Source organism: Carcharodon carcharias, chromosome 1 (genome assembly GCF_017639515.1).
Source record: "Carcharodon carcharias isolate sCarCar2 chromosome 1, sCarCar2.pri, whole genome shotgun sequence".
NCBI classification, from domain to species: Eukaryota; Metazoa; Chordata; class Chondrichthyes; order Lamniformes; family Lamnidae; genus Carcharodon; species Carcharodon carcharias.
In genome coordinates, this window is record NC_054467.1 from 51,590,883 (window position 1) to 51,608,216 (window position 17,334).

General features: G+C 42.9%; 1 protein-coding gene across 1 annotated transcript in view; it reads right to left on the reverse strand.

Annotated features, from left to right (window-relative positions):
- The window catches only part of tdo2a (tryptophan 2,3-dioxygenase a), a 103,656-nt gene that overhangs the window by 246 nt on the left and 86,076 nt on the right, over window positions 1–17,334 (reverse strand). The window contains exons 9-11 of the mRNA XM_041178131.1: window positions 16,826–16,883; window positions 9,079–9,158; window positions 8,898–8,988 (exon numbers count right to left, since the gene is read on the reverse strand). Of these exons, the coding sequence (XP_041034065.1) occupies window positions 8,898–8,988; window positions 9,079–9,158; window positions 16,826–16,883 (229 nt within the window). The remainder of the gene's footprint in view (window positions 1–8,897; window positions 8,989–9,078; window positions 9,159–16,825; window positions 16,884–17,334) is intronic.

Sequence of the window (17,334 nt, forward strand, 5' to 3'; positions counted from 1 at the left end):
TCAAAGAAAGTCAATGTTTCAGGGCAACGTGGTTGATTTTTTTCTCACTTTAAGTTAATTGCAGCATACAGCTGACAAGAATAGTTAACTGCCTTGTGGGGTGTTCAACTCTATGCATTCAAGATCTATATCATTTCATGCTACATCAGTTAGTGCCTTTTAGGCTCTGACACTGATTTAAAGTTACATACAAGTGTAAAAGATTATGGGCAGAATTTTGAGCTCGGCGGGTGGGTGCGCAGCCAAGCGTAAAATGTTGCACGATGATGTCACGATGATGAGCGTCCCGATGTCAGCGTGTAGTGCCATGATATTTCGTTTGCCAGCCGTGCGTGGGAGTCGGTAGCGTGCCTTCCGATAATTGAAAGGCCTATTAAGGCCATTAAAAAGGTAATTAAATTCAAATTTAACACTGCTCGGTCCAAACTTACGGTTGGCAGGCAGGTGAAAACGCCAAGCGGCCTGTGCACTTTTTAGGAAACTTCAGCCACAGGCGGGATGAGGTTTCCTAAAGCAAATAAAAATAAAATAAAAATTTTGTGCTTAAATTAAAAACATGTCCCTGATCATGTGACAGAGTCACATGAGGGGACTTGTTTTATGACATTTTTGTTTTGCTCTTTAGTTTTTTTAAACAACGCTTCATCTCCCTGTCCCTGAGGCACATAGCTGCCTCAGGGAGATTAAAATCCTGCCCTATAATTCTACAATTATATCTAGTCATTGAACTGGAATTAATACTTAAACAAAACAGAGTGAAAAGATGAAGATTAGATGTTCCCTAAGTGGAAATGGTCATCCTGAAATTCTATAATTTGCGGTTAGAAGTGCAGGGCTTCTGCATTCTGTCCCTGATTCTGACTCCATCAAAGCCTCAGCAACAGCTCCTTTCAATATTGCTGGATGGGACAAAAATTAAAGTCCTGCATAAAAATATTTAGTTGCACTTGGGAGTCCCAAAGGTGACTAGGGGCTGGCGGAGGAAGTTGTTGCAAGTAGACAACTTCATTATGAAAAGATTCTGAGGGAGGCTTGACAGGGTAAATGCTGAGAAGATGTTTTCCACTAGTGGAGGAATCTCGAACCAGAGGCATAAGTTACACAATAAGGGTGTACTCATTTAAAACTGAGATGCGAAGGAATTTATTCTCTCAGAGGGTAATGAATGTCTGGAATTCTCCACCCCAGAGAGTTGAGGAGGCTAGATCACTGCAAGTATTTAAAGAGGGGGTAGATAGAATTTTGAAATATCGGGGAATTGAGAGCAATGAGGAGCTGACACGGAAGAGGAGTTGAGGCCTGGGGCAGATCAGCCATGAACTTATTGAATGGTGGGGCAGGCTTGAGGGGCTGAATGGCCTACTCCTGTTCCTATTTCTTATGTTCTTATGAAAGCTGGGCTGTCCTTAAAGACCAATAAAGGTAATGGCTGAAAGTTGCCAACAGTTCTAATGAAAGATCAGTCAACCTGAAACATTAACTCTGTTTCTCTCCAAAGATACTGCCTGATCTGATTAGTTTTTGACACACCTTGTGACTTTTCAGTTTTTTTCCCTCATTCATCTTTCCTCAGTGCCAGATTGGGATCTGATCCTCCTCAGGATCTAAAGTCTCCAGACCATTCTGAAGAGTGATTCTCCTTTGAGAATTTCATATTTCAGGGTTCCTTGGCTACATCTCCCAGAAAAGACCAGGACATAGCCCAATTTCTGAGCAAAGACAGTCTGACTGAAAGGTGTTTGATTTTCAGGATAGCCCATTCTGTATTGTGGTTCTGTAGGCAAATTAATAATAACTAAAACTCAAGATGGCAAGGAGGCAAATCTATAGGGGACTCATTAGCAAGGCTCCCTCAACAGCACCTTCCAAACTCACGATCACTACCATCTAGTAGGACAAGGGCAGCAGATAGATGGAAACACAATCACCTGGAAGTTCCCCTCCAAATCACTCACCATCCTAACTTGGAAATATATCGCTATTCCTTCACTGTTGTTGGATCAAAATTCTGGAACTCCCTCCCTAACAGCACTGTGGGTGTACCTACACCACATGGACAGCAGTTGTTCAAGAAGGCAGCTCACCACCACATTCTCAAGGATGACTAGGGATGGGCAATAAATGCTGGCCCAGCCAGCGAAGCCCACATCCGGTGAATGAGTTTTTTTAAAAGTGTCTGCGCATTCAGGAATGTCTAGCCCTTGGTGATTTCTTTTGATTTCAGTGGGTCAAGGAGATGTTCTTTTGAAAATCAAATCAGGCTGCAAGGAGAAACCTTGTGGACCGATCAGAGATTGACTTTTATATGAAGTAAAGGCTCCTCCCAAAGTACAATAGCATGTGTGTGTTCTTATTTTATATGTAAATTAAATAAATGGTCCCAATTGTCTCACAGCAGGCACAGTATTCTGTATGTTCTGCTAGTTTACAAATTGAACAGAACATCACCTCACATACTCTTAATTTGATAAAAACAAAAAAACTGCGGATGCTGGAAATCCAAAACAAAAACAGAATTACCTGGAAAAACTCAGCAGGTCTGGCAGCATCGGCGGAGAAAAAAAGAGTTGACGTTTCAAGTCCTCATGACCCTGCGACAGAACTTGAGTTCGAGTCCAAGAAAGAGTTGAAATATAAGCTGGTTTAAGGTGTGTGTGTGGGGGGCGGAGAGATAGAGAGACAGAGAGGTGGAGGGGGGTGGGGTGTGGTTGTAGGGACAAACAAGCAGTGATAGAAGCAGATCATCAAAAGATGTCAACGACAATAGTACAATAGAACACATAGGTGTTAAAGTTAAAGTTGGTGATATTATCTAAACGAATGTGCTAATTAAGAATGGATGGTAGGGCACTCAAGGTATAGCTCTAGTGGGGTTTTTTTTTATAATGGAAATAGGTGGGAAAAGGAAAATCTTTATAACTTATTGGAAAAAAAAAGGAAGGGGGAAACAGAACGGGGGTGGGAATGGGGGAGGGAGCTCACGACCTAAAGTTGTTGAATTCAATATTCAGTCCGGAAGGCTGTAAAGTCCCTAGTCGGAAGATGAGGTGTTGTTCCTCCAGTTTGCGTTGGGCTTCACTGGAACAATGCAGCAAGCCAAGGACAGACATGTGGGCAAGAGAGCAGGGTGGAGTGTTAAAATGGCAAGCGACAGGGAGGTTTGGGTCATTCTTGCGGACTGGAGGAACAACACCTCATCTTCCGACTAGGGACTTTACAGCCTTCCGGACTGAATATTGAATTCAACAACTTTAAGTCGTGAGCTCCCTCCCCCATCCCCACCCCCTTTCTGTTTCCCCCTTCCTTTTTTGTTCCAATAAATTATAAAGATTTTCCTTTTCCCACCTATTTCCATTATAAAAAAAAAACCCCACTAGAGCTATACCTTGAGTGCCTTACCATCCATTCTTAATTAGCACATTCGTTTAGATAATATCACCAACTTTAACTTTAACACCTATTTGTTCTATTGTACTATTGTCGTTGACATCTTTTGATGATCTGCTTCTATCACTGCTTGTTTGTCCCTACAACCACACCACCCCCCTCCACCTCTCTGTCTCTCAATCTCTCCGCCCCCCACACACACACCTTAAACCAGCTTATATTTCAACTCTTTCTTGGACTCGAACTCAAGTTCTGTCGAAGGGTCATGAGGACTCGAAACGTCAACTCTTTTCTTCTCCGCCGATGCTGCCAGACCTGCTGAGTTTTTCCAGGTAATTCTGTTTTTGTTATACTCTTAATTTGGTCTGCTTTCAGAGAGGCTGAACAATTATTCATGTTTAAGTCCAGGGTCTGCTGCCATGCAAGGAACATAGAACAGTTCATGTCACCTCTCATAAAAGGAGGCAATCAGAACACTTCGATGAACGACTGACACCACTGAACTTGAATAGATACCTATGACAAACCTAAAATTCTTTATAGTACAAAAAGGAAAAGGCGGTGGAGTTGCATTGCTGGTTAAATAGGAAATTAATGCAATCGTGAGGGAAGATATTAGCTCCGACAATGTGGAATCTGTATGGGTAGAGCTGAGAAACACAAGGGGCAAAAAACGTTAGTGAGGGTTGTATGTAGACCCCAAACTGTAGTGGTGATGTTGGGAATGGCATTAAACAGGAAATTAGAGACGCATGTAATAAAGGAACAGCTGTAACTATGGCTGACTTTAATATGCATATAGATTGGGCAAATCAAATTAGTAACAATACCATAGAGGAGGAATTCCTGGAGTGTACACGGGATGTTTTTATGGACCAATACATTGAGGAACCGAGAGAACAGGCCATCCTCGACTGGGTATTGTGTAATGAGAAAGGAATAATTGGCAATCTAATTGTGCAAGGCCCCTTGGGGATGAGCGACCATAATATAGAATTCTTCATCAAGATGGAGAGTGACGTAGTTGATTCTGGAGACTTGGGTCCTGAATTTTAATAAAGGAAACTACGATAGTACGAGGTGCGAGTTGGGAAATGTTACTGAAGGGGATGATGGTGGATAGGCAATGGTAAACATTCAAATAGCACATGGATAAACTGCAACAATTGTTTATTCCTGTCTGGCGCAAAAGTAAAACAGGAAAGGTGGCCAAACCATGGCTTACAAGAGAAATTAGAGATAGTGATAGATGCAAGGAACAGGCATACAAATTGGCCAGAAAAAACAACAGACCTGAGGATTGGGAGCAGTTTAGAATTCAGCAAAGGAGGACCAAGGGATTGATTAAGAAAGGGAAAATAGAGTACGAGATTAAGCTTGCAGGGAACATAAAAACTGACTGTAAAAGTTTCTATAGATAGGTGAAGAGAAAAAGATTGGTGAAGACAAATGTAGGTCCCTTACAGTCAGAAACAAGGGAATTTATAATAGGGAACAAAGCAATGGCTGACCAACTAAATACATACTTTGGTTCTGTGTTCACAAAGGAGGACACTAATAACATACCAGAAATGTTGGGGAACACAGGGTTTAGTGAGGAACTGAAAGAAATCAGTATTAGTAGGGAAATGTTGTTGGGGAAATTGATGGGATTGAAGGCCGATAAATCCCTGGGGCCTGATAATCTACATCTCAGAGTACCTAAGGAAGTGGCTCTAGAAATAGTGGATGCATTGGTGGTCATTCTATAGACTCTGGAACAGTTCCTACAGATTGGAGGCTAGCTAATGTAACCCCACTTTTTAAAAAGGGAGGCAGAGAGAAAACAGGGAATCATAGACCAGTCAGCCTGACGTCGGTAGTGGGGAAAATTCTTGAGTTCATTATAAAAGATTTAATAGCTGAGCACGTGGAAAACGGTGGCAGAATCGGACAGAGTCAGCGTGGATTTATGAAAGGGAAATCATGTTTGACAAATCTACTGGAATTTTTTGAGGATGTAAATAGTAGAGTTGATGAGGGGGAGCCAGTGGATGTGGTTTATTTGGGCTTTCGGAAGGCTTTCAACAAAGTCCCACATAAGAGATTGGCATATAAAGTTAAAGCACATGGGATTGTGGGTAGTGTATTGAGATGGATAGAAAACTGGTTGGCAGACAGGAAACAAAGAGTAGGAATAAACGGGTCTCTTTCCGAATGACAGTGACTAGTGGGGTATCGCGAGGATTGGTGCTAGGACCCCAGCTATTCGCAATATTTATTAATGATTTAGATGAGGGAATTAAATGTAATATATCCAAATTTGCAGATGACAGAAAGCTGGATGGGAGGAGGAGCTGTGAGGATGATGCAGAGATGCTTCTGTGTGATTTGGACAAGCTGAGTGAGTGGGCAAATGCATGGCAGATGCAATATCATGTGAGGTTATCCATTTTGATAGCAAAAACAGGAAGGCAGATTATCATTTGAATTGCTATAAATTGAGAAAGAGGAATGCGCAACGAGACGGGTGTCCTTGTACACCAGTCGCTGAAGGTAAGCATGCAGGTGCAGCAGGCGGTAAAGAAGGCAAATGGTATGTTGGCCTTCATAGCCAGAGGATTCGAATACAGGAACAGGAATGTCTTGCTGCAATTGTACAGGACCTTGGTGAGACCACATCTGGAATGTTGTGTGCAGTTTTGGTCTCCTTATCTGAGGAAGGATGTACTTGCTTGAGAGGGAGTGCAGTGAAGGTTTACCCGACTGATTCCTGGGATGGCAGGACTGACATATGAGGAGAGATTGAGTTGATTAGGATTATATTCACTGGAGTTCAGAAAAATGAGGGGGGATCTCATAGAAACCTATAAAATTCTAACGGCTAGACAGGGGAGATGCAGGAAGGATGTTCCTGATGGTGGGGGATTCCAGAACCAGGGTCACAGTCTGAGGATATGGAGTAGACCATTTAGTACTGAGATGAGGAGAAATTTCTTCACCCAGAGAGTGGTGAGCCTGTGGAATTCGTTACCACAGAAAGTAATTGAGACCAAAACATTGTATGTTTCCAAGAAGGAGTTAGATATAGCTCGTGGGGCAAAAGGGATCAAAGGCTATGGGGAGAAAGCGGGAGCAGGCTACTGAGTTGGATGATCAGCCATGATCATAATGAATGGCAGAGAAGGCTCGAAGGGCCAAATGGCCTACTCCTGCTCTTTGTTTGTATGTTAATGAATTCGCCTAAAAAAAATACAGTCTTGATGGAGACTTTCAAATGTTTCTATTTCCAAAAAAACTCATCCCAAATAATCACTCTCTACAAATTCCCCACAGTGAAACACTGCAATTCACCTTTGATAACCAGCATTAGTTTTCCTTACCTGGCCATTTAAGTTATCTCTGTTTTGAAGTGATATAGTTAGATGGACAGTTCCAAGGGCGGAAATGATAGAATGGATGATGTCATCGCCATGCCTGCATCTTGCTTCCAACCAACACTTCTGGTGTAATTTGTGGCAGGCATCAGTAGGATGTAATGGTCAGCGCAAGCCACTTATCAAATTCTAATACACACCAACAGGTCAATAATGTCGTGTGTGCATATTGCTAATATCAATCACTTTTGTTAATGAAAACTTGCTAAATAAATAGCAGTCATCCATTATCTGCTTATGAAGGTTTATATTATATTGTAATGTTTTGTGACACTTTGGGGGCAATTTTAACATCCAAAATAGGTGGGGAGGGTGTCCAATCAATTATAGCCTCCTTGATGGCCATTGGCAATGCATGCCCACCTGCCCCATTGAGAAGGAGGTCTTGCTCCAGGTAGTTACAGATGTCAGCAATGACTTGTCATGAAAGCCTGAGCCTCCTAAGGCACTGGTGCTCACACATGGTGAAAGAGCTGATCCTCTTTCTATAAACTTTGTACTGGGGGGGTTCTGCCTCCTTCATGCTGGATGTCTGTACCCATCCCTCTGTCTTTTGGAGCAGCATGTGGCTGTGGAGAAGATCATCATAGCTTTGAATTGCTTCACTTCTGGTTCCGAACATGGATCTGCTGGCAAGATATATCCAGGATCTCACAACCTGCCCCCCCATAAGTGCCTCTGATTCACTGGTTCCTTGTTTGTCAAGGCCAATACTAATGTGTCAGATGAGGCCAGTCAAACACAGAGGGCTGTCGGTTTCACTGCACTGGATGGGTTTCCATTGGTGTAGGGAGTCATTGACTGCACATTGTGGCAATCAAGGTGCCCTCAGATCAACCTGGAGTCTTCATCAATTGCAAGGATTTTCACTCCCTCAATGTTCAGATAGATTGTGACCACTGGAAGGTGACCATGCATGTCTCAGAAGATGTCCTGGGAGCTGTCATGATTCATGTATTCTGCTGCAATCACATCTCCCACAGGATTTTACTCCTCCACAGAGCATCAGTGACTGCCTCCATGGAGAGAAGGGTTTCCCTTTGAAGACCTGGCTGATGACTCTTGTCAGAGGTACAACAGGTGTCACATGTGCACAAGGGCGATAATAGTGCAAGCCATTGGACTACTCATGCACTTAACGTGTCTCTTCAGACCTGGGATCCCTCCATCAAGGGTCTCCAGAATGGTTGTGGTCTGCTATGCCCTGTACAACATCACACAGCAGAGAGGATGGAGCTGCAAGAAGAGGAAGATGCAGACCGATAGGCACCATTTAGGAGGAGAAGAAGGCTGAGGAGGAGAATGAGGAGACAGATGTGACCACATTGCCCTCAGCTGCTCACCGGACTGCCAGAGAAGCGCATAACGGTTCCATATACGCATGCTTCAGCTAATCTGAGTGTATGAGGCCTTCTGGCAATGCAATTCCTGTGTGCACCTCCCCAGCCCCAAAATAATTCATTCCTAATCGTCAAAAATTCAACCATCATATTCATCCCTTCCTTCTCTGTATGTCCTGCTTCAAAAGCCCCCAACCTCTGAGGAGTGTACGTTCATAATTTCAAGCTGGAAACAGAAACAGGGCTGTTTAATTTTGCAGATAACATCAGTTGGGATGTTTCAAACAGGCAAAGTAAATATAAATACATCTTGTGGGTTCTACAATGAGTAATGGAACAGAGAGTTACTGTCCTGGCACTTAAATTGAAAATTTACCCCAACAGTATAGATGGATATATAGCTGATGAAACCAACAGGAAATTGAATCCCAAATGTTAAAATAATCGCCTCAGAGTACTGCACAGCCCACCTTTGAGTACTTTGGACAATTTTAGCCTCAATGCTACAGTAAGTATACCCAGGTTTTTGAGGCTGTCCGGGCAAAAACAACAACGCTAACTATTCTTAAGGTTTCTGCAAAGCCTCAAGATTGTTTGCACTGGAGAAGATAAACCTCAAGGGAAAAATTACTTAAGTATTCAAAGGAAGGTATAAGATTACCCTCCCTTTTCATGGGTATTCTCCTAATTTCCACTGCAACATTGGCAGAAGACCAGTGCAAGGCCTGAAGAAATGGCTGTTCTTTTATCCTACCTCATAGTAGAACGTAAATATTGATAGCCAGACGATCCACCGGTGCCTGCTTTACTTCCAATCATCCTTTGAACCATACAAACATGGTTGTCTTGGAGAAAATAGGAAGAAATTTTAGATTAATGAAAAAAATGCTTGTCCATGTTTTCTTTAAAGAAATCAAATTTGAAGTATAACTTACATCTCCATTTAGTCATAAGGGCATCAATGTCCATGAGTGAATTCAATAACTGGAATGGCACCTGGAAACGTGGTTCTTCCCTGGAGAGAATAAGGGTAAACATTTTTGATTACCTTCGATGATTTTATTTCAATTTAAAGATTTTCCTCTCACCTTTGTACTTATGAGGCTAGGGACCATCTCTTGACAAAAGAATGGGTAAACAATCTGCTTCCACCTATCTATGATATCTGCATGAAAATCTTGTGCTTCACACCAAGATCTTAAGATTTATTATACAGATGAAGGCTATTTGGGTCATTGGCAAGGATTTTATGTGGAGGTGATGGTCTCACTCACTAGCTGAAATGTCAGGGGAAAGTCTACCTCCACCAACCCAGGAAGCCACAACTGGATCTTATCGTCACCAGGGGGCAGAATATTTGCCTCATCAGGCAGGTGCACGCCTGACCCAAATGGAAGTAAAATAGTTTGCGATGACATCGGGCAGCAGCATGCCCGCTGACAATTAAGACAATTTAATTAATCAATTAATTAAATCAAATCTTTCACTGCCAGGGCAAATAGGCTAAGCGGCCTTTGCATTTTCTGCGAAATCTCATTCATGGGGAGGATGAGGTTTCGACCAGTGATTTAAAAAAAACTTTTAAAACTCATTTTTATCATGTCCCTGCTCATGTGACTGAGTCACATGAGGGGATATGTTTTCCTTACTTTTCAGCTCTTCATCTGTAATGTTAAAAATCTTCAGCTCCCTGAGGCAGCTCTGTGCCTTCAGGAAGCTTTCACTGAGTGCAGCCCAGTGCATGTGGACACTGAAGCACTCGCACTCCTTCTGTTCCCACCCTGGCAGCGCTGAGACTCTGAGCGCACCTATCACGCTGCCCATTAATTGACCAGCCAGCGTGAAATTGCAGTCGGGGCCCGATCGTGGGTAGTGCTCGGTTTTGCAGCCACTCCTGGGCCCGCCCGCCGGACCCACCCGATGAGGTAATAATCTTGCCCAGTGAGTTAACTGCCTGAGGTTATGACCTCAGCCCCTATGTAAGAGGGTGTCTACCTCCAAGAGCTAACCAGCCAATGAAATGGCTAGCAGCTCTGCAGTCCCAGTCTGTCACCTTGAATGGTATACTTGACAGCTTCCCCATATTGCTTGGGCAAACTACCAACGGCAGAAAGAGAAGGCCATAAGAGGCCAATGGGTGAATGAGCACTGACAACTACTGCTCCAGTGGTAAAATTCCAGCAGAGACGGGTAGGCAAGTGGCATGGCACCCCCTCCGCCATCACACCCGATTTTAAGACCTGCCCTCCTTCCAGCCTGCTCCCACAGGGGTGTGAGGTGGGTATGCTGTTGTAAAATTCTGGTCATTATATTTCTGTTGGCAATTAAAAATGAAACTCACTGCCCCACTTTCTGCCCACAGGTATCTATTTCTTTTGCTTCATATATCCAATTTGTACTAATTAGATGCAAAATTAACCTTCAACTTTGACAAGGGTGGAAAACTGTCGATATCAGTTTAGCTGCTCATTATACAACTCTGCCCAAGTTGAAAGTTACCTCCAGAAAATAACCTCTTCCTCACTGTAAATGTGTGACAGTTACTGGAGGTAAGTTACCCTTCAAAGTTCCTTTCCTACATATGAAATCCATCTGACCTCCATGGCATCTTGGGTCTGATTGATATGTGGCAAATTGCAGGCATGTAACGTCAGTATTTAAGCAAACTTTCACCTATATCATGTACTTTTATCTTTATATAAAGGCAAATTGACTGTTAAACCGTGTTCCTCAGAGTGATGGCAATCTAGAGAATTAAACTCTTCACTTTGAAAACTCCTAATCAACTTCAAGCTCTCCCAAGTTAGTATAATGTCATATCTATGTATATATGTAAAAAAACCCTCTGCTATCTTGTAAAAGGGTAAACATTCTAGAGCAGTTCTCCAAATCTTGATTGTAACTTTGCTGAAACACTGGCAAAAAAATGTATAAGGCCAATAATGCCATTTCACAGGGGTTTTCGCTGACATTACAGCGGGAGCTCAGGAGAACCCTGGTGGACAACTGAACCCCTATTGTTTTTCATTTACCTCTATTTAAAATTAGCAATTCTACTGCACCTCTGCAACATTTCCAACAACATTTATGCACTGAGATTGCCAGCTTGGGCAGTTTGTTGCAGTCAGTGTTTATTTGGGATGTTCAAATTAATTTCATTTGCCATTCCATGCTCCAGCCCTTCTAGAAATAAGCAGCATTCACCGAAGCTCATGGAAAGAAATGTAAGCTTACATGTAAGTTATTTTCCATGCATTACCTGCTGGAGGTGCAACAGTAAGGAACCAGCACTTTTGTTGAATCAATCTGGACTGGATTTGAGCACAGGCCCAAGACGTAAAGGAACAGTATGCTAGTTGTGGTAACTGGATGTATAGTCATTCCTTCCTGCCAATCATGGGTCATGTGATGTACTGTGGAGCTCCGACCGGTGAACTCTATGGCTGGGCAACCTGGAGGGCGGGGCTTTTCCGAAGAGAGATCTGGTCGCGTGTACAAGCACTGAAAATGTTAATAAAGTTTAACTGTTTCTTGATGAAATCAGTCTGTTCCTAGACTCATCATCACGTTTGGTGACGAGGGTAAAATCAATTTTCACTGTGTACCTCGCCCTGTTACTGTGAGTAAATCAAATTTTTTTTAAAAACTGCTCACCAGTCATGCCACTGTTTGGAAGAATCAATCCATATGACACTAATATTGGAGATTGGAGCCAGTACGTTGAGCACCTCGGATTTTATTTTTAAGTAAATGAAATAACCACTGAAGAAAAGTGGAAAGCGATCCTCTGAAGTGTATGAGGCAGTAAAACATATAACTTGATTTGTAACCTGACTGCCCCGAGCATGCCCAATTCCAAGTCACACAGTGAATTAGGAGACCTAGTGAAAACACACTTCCAGCTGAAGCCGCCCGTGATAATGCAGCGCTTTAAATTCAGTCCATCGCAATCTATGTAGTGAGGACAACACCATAAAGTGCCAATTGCTCGCTGAGGTCGATATCAATTTTAAACATGCCCTAGAAATCTCCCTTGCCATGGAGAGAGACTCGCAGGCTTTGCAACACATGGATACTGACGCTATACTTCATGTTGGGCAGGAACCTGCTGCTGAGCGAGGCATGAAAGCCGGACCTGCAGAATTAAAGCGTGATTCTATGGCCGCTGTGAGAAACATTAAGAAGCCTAACAGAAACATTTCATCATCGGTTTCAAGACAGAATTGCTGTAGATGTGGAGGTGGATACAGAACAGATACCTGTAAATTCAGAGAGGCAAAATGCCATTACTGTTATAAGAAGGGTCATGTGGTTAGGCAATGCCGGACAAAGTTGAAGATGTCTGCAAAACAACAAACAAACATGATAGAAGTAACGGGTACAACAAAGGCTGAAGCTGCTGATCCTGACATTTACTCTTTATATAATGTGACTGTTTTGAAGACTGAGCCTATTACAGTGACAGTGCTAGTGAATGAGAAGCCACTGAAAATGGAAGTAGATACTGATGCCTCAACTGTGATGGTAGGAGAGCACACTTTCAGATACCTTAAGAAGGAAGACAGCCAACTTGGAGTAGACAATTGCTAAATTAGGAACTTACACGGGAGAATATATTCAAGTAAAGGGCATCACCACTGTCCCAGCCTCTTACAAATGACAGACAGCGCAAGTGCCTGTAATAAGAGTGAAAGGAGAGGATCACAGTCTTTTAGGTTGGGATTGGCTATGGAAGATCAAGCTTGACTGGTCCAAGATATTTCGCCTAAAATCAGATGGGATTCCCAGAACTTCTAACGAAATACAACATGGTTTTTTGGGATGAATTAGGGAAGTTAAAAGGTGTGCACGCCAAGATACAAGTTGACCCTCAGGCGACACCACATTTCTTTAAGTCCAGACCTGTGCCTTATACATTGAAAGAAAAGGCAGGTGCAGAGCTGTGCAGGGTTAGAAAAGCTGGGCATCATCCAACCTGTCCAATTCTTGGAGTGGGTAGCACCCATTGTTCCAGTGGTTAAGTATGACCACACCATACGCATCTGTGGAGACTATTAACTGACTGTAAATAAGACAGCAAAAATAGATAAGTACCCCATTCCAGGGATAGACAACTTATATGACAAGCTGGCTGAGGGAAAGTCCTATATGCAATTGGATATGAGCCACACCAACAATTAGAACTGGATAGCACGTTGAGAGAATGTGTGATTATTAACACATACAAGGGTCTCTGACAGCACACTCATCTATCATTTAGAGTCTCGTCAGTAGACGCTATCTTCAGAGAACAATGGAGAGTCTTCTGCAAAGACTCCCATGAGTGATTATATATTTAGATGATGTTCACATCACTGGGTCAACCAAGGCTGAACACTTGACCAACCTGTAGGAGGTGCTAATAAGGTTCATGGAAGCCAGGGTACAGTTGAAGAAAGAAAAATGCACATTTCAAGCACCAGAAGTGGGTGGGCGCCATGGGTTTGCATCTGATAGAAGATAAAGTTCAGGCAATAAAAGATGTACCATCATCATCCAATGTAACAGAACTCAAGTCCTTCCTGGGTATGATCAACTACTATAACCGCTTCTTATCAAACCTGTCAACTGTTTTGGCACCATTACTCTCACTGCTGAAAAAGGACCACCATTGGTCATGGGGTTCACAACAGGAAGAAGCCTTTGGGAAAGCAAAAAAATTGCTTCATTCGTCGTGTTTATTGGTACTCTACAACCCATTGGAAGAACTGGTATTAACAGGTGATGCCTCCCCCTCTGGTGTAGGAGCTGTGTTATCACATAAAATGGAAAATGGATTAGAAAGGGCCATTGGCTATGTCTCAAGAACCCTTTCCCAAACCAAGAAGGGCTATTCTCAGTTAGAGAAAGAAGGATTATCAGTAGTATTTGGTATAAAAAAGTTTCAACAGTACCTACATGGGCAACATTTTACTATTGTGTCGGGCCATAAACCTTTAATGGGATTATTCAGCGAGGATAAGGCTATTCCGCCAATAGCATCAGCAAGAATACAATGCTGGGCTCTGACATTATCTGTGCATGAATATACTATTATGTACCGCCCTGGCTTACACATTGCAAATGCAGATGCACTCAGTTGTCTCCCGTTACCAGAAAGTATTGTAAATCCTCCTGTTCCACAAGAATTAGTGCTATGGGTTGCCTCACATCCTTTAAAAAGTACCTGGATGAGCACTTGGCACATCATAACATTCAAGGCTATGGGCCAAGTGCTGGTAAATGGGTTTAGGCAGGCAGGTCAGGTGTTTCTCACATGTTGGTGCAGACTCGATGGGCCGAAGGACCTCTTCTGCACTGTGATTCTGTGATTCTATTATTGAATTTCTTAGGTTCTTCACCTTTGTGTGCGAAACGAATTAGAAATTGGACAAACACAGATCCAATATTGTCGAAAGTCAGAGACTTTGTTTTGCAAGGGTAGCCAAACTTGCCTGTGCCTGAGGAGTTGAGACCATTCCATGTTGGAAACAGTGAATTAAGCTGTTAAGGTGAGATTTTGTTGTGAGGACCAAGAGTTGTCATCCCATCACAAGGTAGAGAACCACTCTTGACAGAGATTCACAGTGCATATCCAGGCATATCAATGATAAAAATGTGTGAAGCTATGTCTGGTGGGCAGGCATTGACAGTGGCATTGAAAGCATGGTCAGGCACTGTCTCCACTGTCAGCAATTGTCATTTCTGATTATGATACAGCCTTTACCAGCACTATGTTTCAGAAATTTACGGATCTGAATGGAATCCAACATGTTAAACATGCCCCTTGGCATCCCTCATCGAATGGTCTAGCCGAGAGGGCAGTACAAACTTCTGCTCAAACAAAAGTCTGGCATGAAAAAATTACCAAAAGGCACTCTGGAATCTCGACTTTCCTGGTTTCTCTTCAGTTATCATATAACCCATTCGACTACGGGTTCAACATTGTCAGGGTTATTAATTAAATGCCATCTTGCATACACGTTTACACTTGGTGTTTCCAAATTTAGAGCAGAGGGTAGAGCAGAACCAGAGTAATCAGAAATTTAACCATAACATATGCAGTAAAGCTCTCACATTCAGTGTAGGTGACACCATATATATGTAAAATTTCAGCTGTGGACTCTGTTGGGCTCCGGGAGCCATTGTTTCAGGGACTGGTCCATTATCTTTCCAAGTACAAGTGGAAGATAGAATCAGGTAGATCACATCCATGCCAGAGAGACATTCCAACAATTACCTGATAAATCTGTGATTAACATTGAACTGTCAACTTCTGAGGTGTGTGATCAATCAAGGACAGACATTCCAGATGTTTCAGAGAAGTTGCGAAATCCTGAACTGCCCAGTTCTGATTATGTGTCTCACAGTGCAACTCCAGAACCTGTCGACCCTGTTCAGGAACCTCCAGTGGTAGAGCTACACTGCTCTAGCCGTATAAGAAGAGCACCTTAGAGACCTGATTTATAATCACCTGAAATTCTATATATGTTTGTTGTATATATATATATATATATATATGTCTTCCTTCTTCCTTAACCGAGGTTTTCCACCCATTGTGGTTGACAGGGTCCTCAGCCGTGTCCGGCCCATCTCCTATGCCTCTGCCCTCACAAATTCCTCTCCCTCCCAGAGACATGACCGGGTCCCCCTTGTCCTCACTTTTCACTCCACCAGCCTTCGCATTCTAAGGATCATCCTCCGCCATTTCCGCCAACTCCAGCATGATGACACCACCAAACACATTTTCCCCTCACACTTCCTGTCAGCATTCCATAGGGACCATTCCTTCCCAGACACCCTGGTCCACTCCTTCATCACCCCCAACACCTTATTCCCCTCCCACCGCTCCTTCCCATGCAATCGCAGATGGTGCAACACCTGCCCCTTTACCTCCTCCTTCCTCTCATTCCTTTCAGGCAAAGCAACGCTTCACTTGGACCTTCTTCAATTTAGTCTACTGCATTCGCTGCTCCCAATGCGGTGTCCTCAACATTGGAGAAACCAAACGCAGACTGGGTGACTGTTTTGTGGAACACCTTTGGTTTGTCTGCAAGCATGACCCAGATCTTCCTGTCACTTGCCATTTCAACACTCCACCCTGCTCTCATGCCGTCCTGTCTGTCCTTGCAATGTTCCGTGAAGCCCAAAGCAAACTGGAGGAACAGCACCTCATCTTCTGACCAGGCACTTTATAGCCTTCCGGACTGAATATTGAGTTCAACAACTTCAGACCATGAACTCTCTCCTCCATCCTCACCCCTTTTTTATCCCCTTTTTTCAATATTCATTTTAATTTTTTAATTTTTATTTTTTATCCACTTATTTTTATTTATTTCCATTTTTATTCATTGTTTTATCCCCACAGGCTCAAGAGGTAATGGAACAGTATACTAGTCACAGTAACTGGATGTATAGTCACTGCCTCCTGCCAATCATGGGTCATGTGATGTATTGTGAGGGCTCTGATCAGTGAGCTATTAGCATGGGCAATCCATGGGGTGGGGCTCTTTCTGATGAGAGATCTGGTTGAGCGTGCAAGCGCTAAAAATGTCTCTGTAATAAGGTTTACCTGTTTCTTGATGAATCCAGTCTGCTCCATACAGTCATCACACTAGTCAGCTAAACTACTCAGCTCTTTCATTGCATATTGGTTTTACTAACCTGTAAAAATAGATCATGAGAGCCCCCTGAAGTGCCTTATATGATATTCTCCGTTCACCTGAAAAGAAAAAAGTACAACAGGTAACCATGTTTGAACCTAAGTCATACTAATCAACCTTTACACATAAGTTTTTTGTACAGATTAATGAAAAATGGAATTGAAACATCTGTTGAAAAATGAGGAATACAATAGCAAAGTGGATTTTAACTCTATCCACCTAGCAGAAGCCTGGGTGGTGGGACAGTAAAAATGACCCAGTTATTTGACCACTGGAAAGTTGCCTTTCCCAATTTAACAGACTTTCCTGGACAAATGGCTAAACCGTTTTTTCAAAGCCAGGAGGATCCAAATTCTGATCAGCATCCAGTGATTACTGTGATTTTACTTTGTGGGGCAATGAGGAGCAGCAATGTTCCTTCAGGTTCAACAAGGAGATTTTAGACCCTGCTCCCCCTGACCAGGAGCCCCGCCCACCCCAGGAATCTCTTTGCCACACTTAACCAAGTGC